Here is an 11,761-nt window from a genome sequence, read left to right as displayed (position 1 = left end):
ACCAGAAATGCAGGATAAGAAGTCTAGCTCCAGCCTCTATGATCCCTGGATCCGCATAATCCAGAATTAAGCGCCCATCCATTACCTAAAACAGGTCTGTCCTGTCATCTATAGATGGACCTGCTCAGCCTGGACCAGAATAGAAAAGAAATTAGGCAAGCACACAAAAGTGATAGCAATGTGCAAAAAAAAAAAAAAAACAGGTCCTGCCTGTCATACGACACAAACCACCCTATAGAGGTTGCAACAGGTATTCTAAAATAAAAATAATATATGACGGGCGAAACATGTCAGCAGCAGTTTTCTGCAAGCAAATGCTATCGTTGTGACCCTCTATGATCATGTATTTTTTATCTTGAATAATAAATCAAGTTGTGCTGAAAGCCGTCTGCATACCTTTGTATATATATATATATATATATATATATATATATATATATATATATATATATATATATATATATATATATATATAATCTCATGTAAACCATTTACAAATCTAGACAAGTCAGAATACTTGCTTTTCCCACATAAACTCTCTGATTACATTGTTTCCAATGCAGCAAAGGATTCTGGGTGAGATCTGCAAATCAGGTTCACAATGACTCACTTTTTTACTTTTAGTCTGATTTTTAAGGCAGATTTCCCTTTACGCCATAGCATCGCCGCATTACACAGCTTAGCTTAAGCTTAGCTAGGGTTAGTACAGTGATTCAGACCAATGTGAACCTCATTTGCATATCTCACCCAGAATCCTTTGCTGCATTGGAAACAATGTAATCATTGAGTTTCTGTGGGAAAAGCAAGTCTTCTGACTTGTCTAGATTTGTAAATGGTTTACACGAGTTATTTTCTCTACATTTTGTATTTAGTGGAGGAATTTAAACTCACTTTTCGCCTCCCCATAATTTGAATTGTTGTTGTATTTCGCCCAGAAATCAACTTTACCAAGCAGTGATTCAACCTACTCCCAGCTGATGAGTGGCAAAAACCATGAAACAGCTGTCCTAGGATTTGTCTGCATCACTGTACTAACCCTAACTAAGCTTAAAAGCTGTGTAATGCAGCAATTCTATGGTGTAAAGGGAAGTCTGCCTTAAAAAGCAGGCTAAAAGTAAAAAAGTGAGAGTCATTGTGAACCTCATTTGCATATCTCACCCAGAATCCTTTGCTGTATTGGAAACAATGTAATCAGAGAGTTTCTGTGGAAAAAGCAAGTCTTCTGACTTGTGTAGATTTGTAAATAGTTTACACAATGAGTTATATTCTCTACATTTTGTATTTAGTGGAGGATTTAAACTCCCTTTTCGCCTCCCCATAATTTTAATTGTTGAGATAAATATATCAACATTGGTTGATCAAGATCGCTATCTGATTTGGAAACTGAGATCCGACTGACGGATCAGTACTCGGAATCTCTAACATTGCCATTCTAAATCCTCTTCCGTCGGAGGAATCAAATCAGCAGACTCCGACCCTGGAGATCCTACCTCTGAAGCCTCAGATGGAACCGCATCCCCAGATGACTGGTTGGATACAATAGTCAATTTACATGACAGTCCCTGGGCAGGAGTGCATGGATTAACCCTTCACTTGCACATAGCAGGAAGAGGCAAAATCGCTAAGGCCGTAGAGATGGCCATGCGGAACTGCACAGTAACATCTGGTGGAAAAAAGCCCCCTTCAGACGAAGGAGGAGCGGTACTCTGAGAAACTGCATGTGTAGGAACAGAAGAATCTAGGGAACACACCTCACGGAACGAGGAATCCTCAAAGGCGGACGGCTCAGTGGTCTCCAACATCTCAACATTGGTTGACCTGAACACCCTGCTGCAGCATACAGAACATAAATTGGGAGGGTTAGACTACCCGGGCCTCCTCACAATATACACAGGTATCAAATTCTGTATTAGAGGGATCCCCCTCTAAATGATCACAATCCTCCATAACGCGTCTAATTTAAATTATAGCAAAAAACAAACAAACAAACACACCAACTGGCACCTTTAAAACCAATGGCACTCACCACCTCCTATGACCCAGGCAGCTTGAGAAACTCGCTCCTCGTCGCAGACAATCGGTCAGGAGTAGGAAATAGAAGAATGTGACCACTCCCTGTCACATGGTGTGTCATGCAGGACCGCCCCTGCTAAGGAAAAGCGTGCCAGCTTAATAAAACTGTGCAGCTCTCAATTGTGAATAATAAAATAAAATTAACCTGTACGTTCTGTATCAGCCTATGAGCCCAAACGTCTCCTACACATAAAGCAGCCAAAACCACATAACAAATATGATAAAAAACAAAACAAAAAAAAAAACACTGTTCAATAATCCCCCTCAGGGGATATTAACTCTTGATTCCATAAAAATAAAAAGGAGTCCCACTGTGACCCTGTCTTCCATTGTTAACATATGTATATAAAATGAAACAATCTTACCAGAATCTATGTCGTGGAACAGAAAACACGGTCCTGACAGACTGTAGTTTTTGACAGGAGCTGTTAATATGAGTCTGGATGGTTTCGCAGAAAGACTCTCCCTGCATCTCCAGACTAAACTCAATGCTCTCACTGACAGGCTGACAAGACTACTTAAAACTCCAGGCCCATCTCGTAAGGCAGCTACCCGAAAGGAACTACTCCGAAATCTTCTGACACTTCTCTGCCAACCTCCTGTGACGAAAGGCAAAGAATGACTGGGGGGGGGGGGGGATGAGGGAAGTGGAGGAGGTATTTAAGCCTTTGGCTGGGGTGTCTTTGCCTCCTCCTGATGGCCAGGTTCTGTATTCCTACAAGTAAGGAATGCAGCTGTGGACTCGCCCTGTATTAAGAAGGAAATGACAGTACTGTACCATCTGTTACCATGTATACAACATTATATAAAATTACCTTTAAGTTACTTGTATAAGTTGTATTATTGGATAAAGGTTTTTTTTTACCTGTATTATCACCATGGCGAAAGTCTCTTTAAGTGTGATGGGGGAAACCAGACGTAAACTCCAAGCCCAGTGTGCTTAGAGGGTTATGGCTGTACCTCACTGAGGCCCAAAGGAGGACAGAAACGATAGTCTGGGGTTGTCGTTTTTCCTTGGTCAGAGGAGAATTGCATGGTGTTTCGTGGCTGAACTGACCTGGTTAGGTGGATCAGACTGATATACTTTAGAAAAGTTTCTCTCTGTAAAAAGCACAATTGGGCTAAAAGAAGCTGCTCCCAGGTGGTAATCAGGCCACAGAACAAGCCACTGAGCTGTTTTTTCCTGGCAAACTGCTTCTCTTTCTGTAGGTTATTGGATACCTCATAAGTAATGGGGTTTCATGTCTTTGTATGGGAGGTATTAGGGAGTGTCAACAAACCCCCACATCAAACATAAACCTGCCGCATAGTTGGAGAGTCCCCTCTTTCAAATGAGGGGTCTCAAGACCCTGTAATTTAACCAGAGGAAGAATATAGGGGTCTGAAATAACCCTTATCCAAATAAAACTCGTTTAGAGAGGGACAGATGTGTCTGTAGTCACAACATACAGCCTCTTGATTGCATCTGTAGCCCATACATCTAAATACCATAATGTTGTGCTACATTAGATGATATAGTTGAATCTTTCGGTGGGATGGAAGACAATACAGAGATCAGATAAATCTCAATGCACCAGTGATTATGATGCAGGTTATCAAAATGTGCGAAGGGAAATCCTCCCTTACCACAATATCAAGTGAATGATGAAATGCCAGGTTCTGATATGAAAAGGACAAGCAGTGGCGTCTCACTTTGATTTCGGATTTCTTAGACCTCCATATGATAATTACCTTTGTTACATTTGTGACCATATATAGGAGTAGCATGGTATCCATACAGGTAATCTAAGTTTTTTAAAAGGGAACTTTTAGTGAACCCACCAGGGAGAGAGTACATGTAATTACAATATATCAGATGGATCTCATAGGACATGTAGCATTAACATGTATATCCACGGTGCCTAAATAATGTAACAGTTCCAAGCCAATGCACCTGGGGATTATCTGTAAATGTGAGAAGCCCACTGAGAGAACCTACCTTGTGGGGTCTAATCCCATAGTGCGAATTCCTGTAGATTTACTGCACTTGCTGATGTACCCCCAGACCATCACTGCTACAGTCTATACAGAGCTTTATCCACCACATCTCACTTGAAGCTACATGATATTGAAGAAATGTTACATCTAAACAGATAATGTTAAAAAAAACAAAAAAAAAACCATCTGTATGATTGTATCCATCAGCAAATGAGCATTAGAGTCCTGGGACTCCGTTCTACACACTCATGTGCTTCCTGTTAGCCTCACATTACATTTAAAACAGTTGTAACAAACATGATAAAAATATAAAAAAAAAATTAAAAAAAATTAACTGTTGCTCTTCATATACAGGAATACCATGCCCCTTTAAAGAAACACAAACTTGTAATATAAAAATACAACACATTTATATATGTGCAATAAATCGGGTCCAAAAGCTCAGATACATTTTAATTACTTAGTAGATGCGGTTACATGGGAGGCTGCTACTAACACCCATATGCCCACTCACTAGTTTTTGTTCCTTTGCTGAAGGCAGGCAAAATGCAGTACAGCCAACTCCAATTGAAAATGCTAAGGAAAGCTTGATGTCTGGCTTTAAACAGCTCGTTCAGATCTGACACTTCACAATAATCCCAAGTAGCTGTAATATGTCATAATCTATCAAAAATAATATATAAGAAAGGACCAGAGTGTAAAATGTTAATTTTGTAGCAAAATTGCATTATTTTGAAGACCAGGGACACATCCCTTAAAAGCCTCTTGAATATGTTTATCTTGTCTTTGTAATTAGCCAATTACAGACAGATCTAGCTAGGATTCTGCACTAATAAGCCAATCACTGGGCAGCATGTAGTTGTATAAGGGTTTTACATTCAATAGAAAGTATTCCAGCCTCTCTCTGGGAGTAGAAAAACTATAACTATAAAGGGATAGTAAAGTCCTAATTAAACTTTCATGAGTCAGATGGGGCATGTAAATTTAAAACAACTTTCTAATTTACTTTTATCATGAAATTTGCTTTGTTCTGTTATTCTTAGTTGAAGGCTAATACTAGATAGGCTCATATGCTAATTTCTAAGCTCGTAAAGGCTGCCTCTAATTTGAATGCATTTGACAGTTTTATATATATATATATTCCAGAGCAAAGACAGCACTCACTGGATTTAAGTAAAAAATGACTATTATTTAAAAAAAAGATAAAAGCATGGTCCCAGATATCAGGATTATACAACAGTCCTCAAGCTGGGTGATGCCATTTGACAAAGGTGTCTGTGGACACCGAAACGTCATGGGACTATGCTTTTAACTTTTCTTCAATAAAAGTTATTTTTTACTTAAATCCAGTGAGTGCCGTCTTTGCTCTGCACTGTTTATATCTGACACATGCACCCTGGTATATGCTTACCCCAACGTGGGGTTAAAGAGTGCTTATCCTTTATTTGAAGAGTGCGTGTATGTGTGTGTATATATTTTTTGCATTGCATTGAAAAAATAAAAATAAAATGTATGTTGAGTTTCATGTCCATTCAAGAGGATTATATGTAGTGTCATATACAGGACCACTGTTTTTCTTTCATATATTAGTTTTCTTTGTTTTTAAAGAGACCCAGCACTAGAACCAGAACTGTTGGCTTGTCTGGTGGTACTTATTGATTCTTACCAAGTGGCATCTTTATGTGCTCTAACGCTATATTTCACATTGACGCTCAGATGCTGGGTTCCCATTTAACTTGATAGACATTCATTTTAAAATTTCTGTAAGGTAACCACTTTTATATAGGCTTGGCAAATCCATGACAACTAAAACTTGGCCTGGATTTGTAAGCTTCATTTGCATAGAGCCGAATTGCCTTGGCCAACTGTATTTGAAAGGCCCCCCGCCTGCATCTCACTCTGTTATTGGACATCTCTCGTGCCTGTTTATTGCGTTTCCTTCCATGGCCATGTAGCAAGATATATTCACTCTCTGAATTTCACCACTTGGTTGAGATTTGCATTGACCATTTCAGTAAATAAAACAAGACAAAGGCTCTAGGTGAAGTTGTTACTCTACTCCGTTTATGGATATAAATTAGATGAAACGTGGAAAAGAACATTGTGCCAACTAAGGGCATGAACATTAAATAGCATGAATTAACTAGCAGCTTCAGTGGTAATCATGACTCCGCAAGTTTAAAATAACAAAATATACAAATGAACCTTAAAAATTAAACCTTCCAGAAAGAAACAATCCAAAAGATATATCCAGTAGGTGTGAAAGGCCTCCTGTGTAATGCAGCAGTATGGCAGTCTATCAGTTCTGCATTTGGCCAATGTCCAGGGAACATGCCATACAGCCAGTTACTTAGGCTTGTCACGCAGTAGATACACTAGGAGTTCATATGTGGATAGCACAATGGCAGTGTTTGGAATCTGCCGAAAAAGCTGAGCTAAAAGTCCTCTGTAAAAGGCTGAGTAACCCTCTTCCCGTGCTACCAGGCGTGCCGTCTGACAAAACGTATTGTACTTTGTACCTTCTTCTCTCAATCTGGTGCGGATCACCTCTGTAAAGAGAAAACACAGAGGCCTAGAATTAGCAACCAGGCGATTCACAACCACAATAGCAGATGTTATGCCAATCCCAAAACCTGAACGACCCAACATTTCTTACATTCTATCAAATAGGACTGGTAACAAGCCTGGGTATTTTAACGAGCATTCGTTTGTAAGAAGGTGAGGCCTCAAACGTACAACAAGCATCTACCTACCAAGGAGAGACTCTAGGTTTTCACTAAAAAGCCTTTCCTTCACAACCTTTTAAATTAAGGAACATAGAAGGCAGCATGTGTAAGAATCGGATACAGGGTGCAAGAAAAAAAACAAAACTTAAATTATGCTTACCTGATAATTTTCTTTTCTTCTGACGGGGAGAGTCCACAGCTGCATTAATTACTTTTGGGAACTCCGAACCTGGCCACCAAGAGGAGGCAAAGACACCCCAGCCAAAGGCTTAAATACCACCCCCACTTCCCTCATCCCCCAGTCATTCTGCCGAGGGAACAAGGAACAGTAGAAGAAATATCAGGGTACAAAAAGGTGCCAGAAGAAGAAACTAAATTACAGCCGCCTCATCGATAAACGCGGGCGGGGAGCTGTGGACTCTTCCTGTCAGAAGAAAAGAAAATTATCAGGTAAGCATAATTTAAGCTTTTCTTCTTAAAAAGGAAGAGTCCATAGCTGCATTCATTACTTTTGGGAAACCGTACCCAAGCTATAGAGGAACCTGAATGCAAACAAAGGGCGGGTACAGAAGGTGGCCCCTTCGAAGGGTACCACAGCCTGAAATTACCCACAAAAACATAAAGACAAAAATAACTGCCCATCAGTTAAAACAACCGGCATCCGTGCTGGACACCACTCAAAATTCTTAGATTCCACTGAGCACAAAGCCCCCAAGGAGCCAAGTCCCGCAGGCTCCCAAATCGCACGAACTTAAACAAAGGAAAAGCACCTCCACCTACCCCCAAAGGGGAGAACGGAGTACCCAAAAAGAATATCCAAAGGACCGTCAGAATAGGGTAAGAAACCCAAAGACAAAGCGAAACAAAGGCTGTTACAGAACAACCACCCAGAGAAAAGAACTCACTATAAAGTCCAACTCCCAAAGAGACACTCCCAACCTATGAGAGAGTGATCGCGAGGAAGAACAAAATCCCTCCGCCGGTCCCCTGACACAACACCATAAAACATATGGTGCTCCAGGAAGCCACGAGCTCCCCACTGAACCTTAGTCTAGCAGACACCCCCACTAAAACTAGCCACATATAGGTAGGAAACCTATATGAGGACCGAAGAAAAAACACAGAGCTCACCGACAGGATGGAAGAACCACAACTGAAAGATCTCGCAAGTTCCAGTTCCCGGGCAGCAAAGCTGACCCTAAGACAACATGGGACCCCATCCCATAGAGTGTTGAATTATCGACAAACTCCCAACCAGGAAAGTACAGATTCCAGAAGACAACCAACACCAGCCGCAATGCAACCAATGGAGGAAGCAACACCTGTGTACCCCCCGCTAGGGAGGATAACAGGAAGAAAAGTACACGGTCAGACCCAAGAGAGCAGACAGATCCCCAACCTCCTTCCAAGAAACGGACCCAACCCAAAAAAAGGGCTGGTAACGTCCGCCTCAAAAAAGAGTGGAGGCCCTAAGAGGAAGCTACCCATTGGAGGCCTTTGACCAATTAATAGCAGCTGGCAAGCTACCACGAATCCATGACAGAAATATAAAGCTTGCTAGTACACAATCCAAGTGTAAATAGCTGCAGCTGGGTTCAAACTGCAAAACTTCCACTTGCTAGGCAGTGAAGCTAACCACCTGGCTACTACAGTTGACTCAACATGTTCGGGTTACGAAACCCATACACAGTCCCACAATACCTTAGTACCAGAGCCAGCCCCCTGACATCCCACACGCAAGGAGGGAAAAAAAAAAGAGATGATAAAGGACCCACAAGGTCTCCATGGAAACTGTATTCCAAATCCTCCCCAAAAAGGACAAAGTCAAGGAGACCACTTCCCCAGCCGTAGGCAAGGCGAAGAGACCAAAGAGAATGGTAAAGCAATACCATTGAGTAATAATCCAACGGTCATTACTACCAGCTCAGTCGAGACAGACAAACAATCAATCTCAAGCCTTAAATGCAAAAGTTGCCACTGGTGACAATGAAGATCCACCTGAAAGGCAGCAAACTAACCTTCAGGCAAATACCAAATCTCCCATGAGAGTGAAAAACCAACTCCCCGAAGGGACAAGCAGACGTTCTAAACCCTAAAGTTTGAAACTGAACTGCCCAAGACCGAGCACAGCGACTCGGACCCCAAAATCTCAGACAAGAGACATGGCCCTAAGACAGAACCCCGAAACCGGGGACAGGTCGTACATCCTGAGGAACCACCAAGTTGCCTCATATGGAAAAGGGCACTCCCCAATGTCCTTGAACACTCGCAAGAGACTCACATCAGGATCCTAGAAAGACATCTAGACAGGCCTCCGAGATGGCAATCCGCACCCGTAGGTGGATCTGAACCCTGGACCCTCAGCTTGCAACCCCAGAAACCAAGAGCTCCTAGAGGATCGAGTGCAACACTCTCAGTCCAGGGACCCCAGAGTTAACCAGGTACAGGGCTCCATAAAACAGAGAACATGCCACAATAGCTGGATTCAACACACCACCTTAGCCATGTGGGCAATTAAGCGACCCCCTAGGCTCCTAGTTGAGTCAAAGATCCTCACTGGATCAGTCCCGGAAATCCTTTAACAGGAACAACATGAGCAACCCCTCAATTCCCGCTGAGAAGCGGATCAGAGGCGGTTGCCGGAAAAAAAAAAAATGGAGGAGAAACTCAACTCCTGCGCTCCATCCTATGAGAGCGTGCACTATACAGAAAAAGAGGAAGGACGGATATATATCCAAACTCAGATGACCAGACCACTCAAGAAGGGAAAAACCACTCCCAGCAAACTCGAGGGGCCCCTGTGACTAGGCCAGAAGGCGGAAAATACCAAGACTAAAACGAAAAAAGTCATCACAACTGGTACCTCAACTGTCCAGCGGTCATCCGAACCTCCAAACCCCTTCGCCTCGGAACTTCAGTTCCAAGGTGAATCCTCCAGAACAAATGAGGAATCCTATACGGATCCCCACATAAGGAACGGCAGAGGCCCTATACAATCACTCCGATACTCCGTTCGAGGACGAGGATCAAGTTGACGTATAAGTAATGAGAACACCCCCTCAAGTAATGGATAAATAAAAACATAAAATGAACACTCCAATAAAGTGAACGACTCGACACCCAACAGGATAACCAGCACACCGGCACCACGTGGGTGACATGAACCTTAAGGAACAGCAGCTAGCGCCCGACCGGTACCTGCCTGGCACAAGGAACAACTGAAACTGTCCAAGGTCCAAGAAAGAAAATCGAAGCCTCAGAGGGATTGAAACAAACTATAATCATAATTAAGTTCTGATATAGAAAAACGCGCAGCTTCCAAGGAAGTGCGCACGCGACCACAAAATCGCAAGTATCAGTTCCAGAGAAAGAATATTCCCAAACTGAAAAATAAATAGCAGACATGAACGTCTTAAAAAAAAAATCAAATATATCCTAACCGGATTAAATAAAATGAAGGCAGCACCCGAGGGTGAACGCCCAAGAAAAACGGCACAGCTAGTTAGAGACCCAAGCTCAGAACTGGAACAGAAACTAAAAGAAAGAAAAACAGAGACGATAAGGAGATTGCTTCATCCCCACCCGTCTAATCTAGTTTGCCATCCAGCACAGAAGACTGAGGATTCCTCGGCCCAGTAAGGCTGGAATACTCCAACACCGCCAAAACATGCCTTAAAACACGGAGGCATGCCAGTCTATAAATGGAAGGCCAAATAATCCCCCGCCGGGTTGATGGGCGACCCCGGCCCCAAGGGTGGGGCCCCTGAAGCCTCAGGGGCCATCGCTTCCCCAGAAGGTCTGACTCAGGCGATCCCACGCCCGACGAACCTCGGTTAACAGAACACGGACATTAGGGAGATATGGCCAAGAGGAACCGTGCTGTAACATTTGGAGGAAAAAAGCCGCCTTCTGGAGGAGTAACGGCCATAGGGACACCTGCTTGCGTAGCAAAAGAAGGTTCTGGGGCACGCGCCTCCCGGGACAATACCCAGGGCCGGATGGCTCAACGAACTCTAAACTCCCTGATACGGGAGAAGAGAGTACTTTAGAACGGCAATCAGAACATAACTGATGGGCATGAATAACCCTGGCCATTTCATACTCTTCACAAGACGTATTCTCCGAATCAGAGATATCCGTCTCAAAAACAAAAAACAAAAATCAGAATCCTCCATAACTTGGAGATTGCAATTATGGGCAAACACTAACGGCACCTTACACCTCCAATGGCTGGGGCACTCACTACCTCCTGTGAACCAGACAATGAACAAACAGACTCTCTCCGTTGCCACTTGGTCAAAGAGCGGAAATGGAATACAACCGGACCACACCAGTTCCTAGGACTGTGCAAAAAGATGAAGGCCGTTATTTCCGAAAAGCCATGAGCACAAGTAACACTACACAATAGCAGACAAAATCACATAAACATGATTACAGTCCCCCCCCCCCCCCCTTTGAATAAACCCCCTCAGGAGATATTAACCCTTGATTCTATAGGATAAAGGAGTCCCACTGGGACCCTGACTTCTTTCGTTTAACATTACATTCACATATCGAAATAAAATGAAACGATCTTACAGGAATCTACGCTGTGGAACATGAACACGGCCCTTCAAGTGTGACAGATAGTAACATCGCTTCTGACATGGACTTGAGTGAAGAAAGGCAGGCAGCGAAACTCGTCAACGCCGATTGCCAAAGGAGCTGTTAATATGAGTCACTGAGAGGCTGACAGGATTACTTAAAACTCCAGTCCCATTTCGAATTGTACTACCCTCCATAAGATTTTAGGATTGGATATTAGAGGCAGGGTCTATGGGCAGATAGTCAAATACCAAAGGTAACAATAGGTTGAAATAATATGATTTAATACATAAGATAAAAAAGTTGGTACATTTAAAATTATACAACAATTAGTCATGGATCCATGTTACACTTTAAAATATAATTTAAAAATGCTTGTAGAACAATTAATAACAACAAAA

At 42.5% G+C, this 11,761-nt stretch overlaps 1 protein-coding gene across 1 annotated transcript in view; it reads right to left on the bottom strand.

The window, feature by feature from the left end:
- Nucleotides 1-6,092: 6,092 nt before the first annotated feature.
- Nucleotides 6,093-11,761, bottom strand: part of SLC25A33 (solute carrier family 25 member 33) — a 40,754-nt gene continuing 35,085 nt past the window's right edge. Inside the window, exon 7 of the mRNA XM_053691471.1 lies at nt 6,093-6,599. Coding sequence (XP_053547446.1) covers nt 6,397-6,599 — 203 coding nt within the window. The 3' untranslated portion in view covers nt 6,093-6,396. The remainder of the gene's footprint in view (nt 6,600-11,761) is intronic.

Source organism: Bombina bombina, chromosome 8 (genome assembly GCF_027579735.1).
Source record: "Bombina bombina isolate aBomBom1 chromosome 8, aBomBom1.pri, whole genome shotgun sequence".
Classification (NCBI taxonomy): Eukaryota; Metazoa; Chordata; class Amphibia; order Anura; family Bombinatoridae; genus Bombina; species Bombina bombina.
The sequence above is the reverse complement of the archived record's forward strand: the minus strand, read 5'-3'. Positions and strand labels throughout refer to the sequence as shown.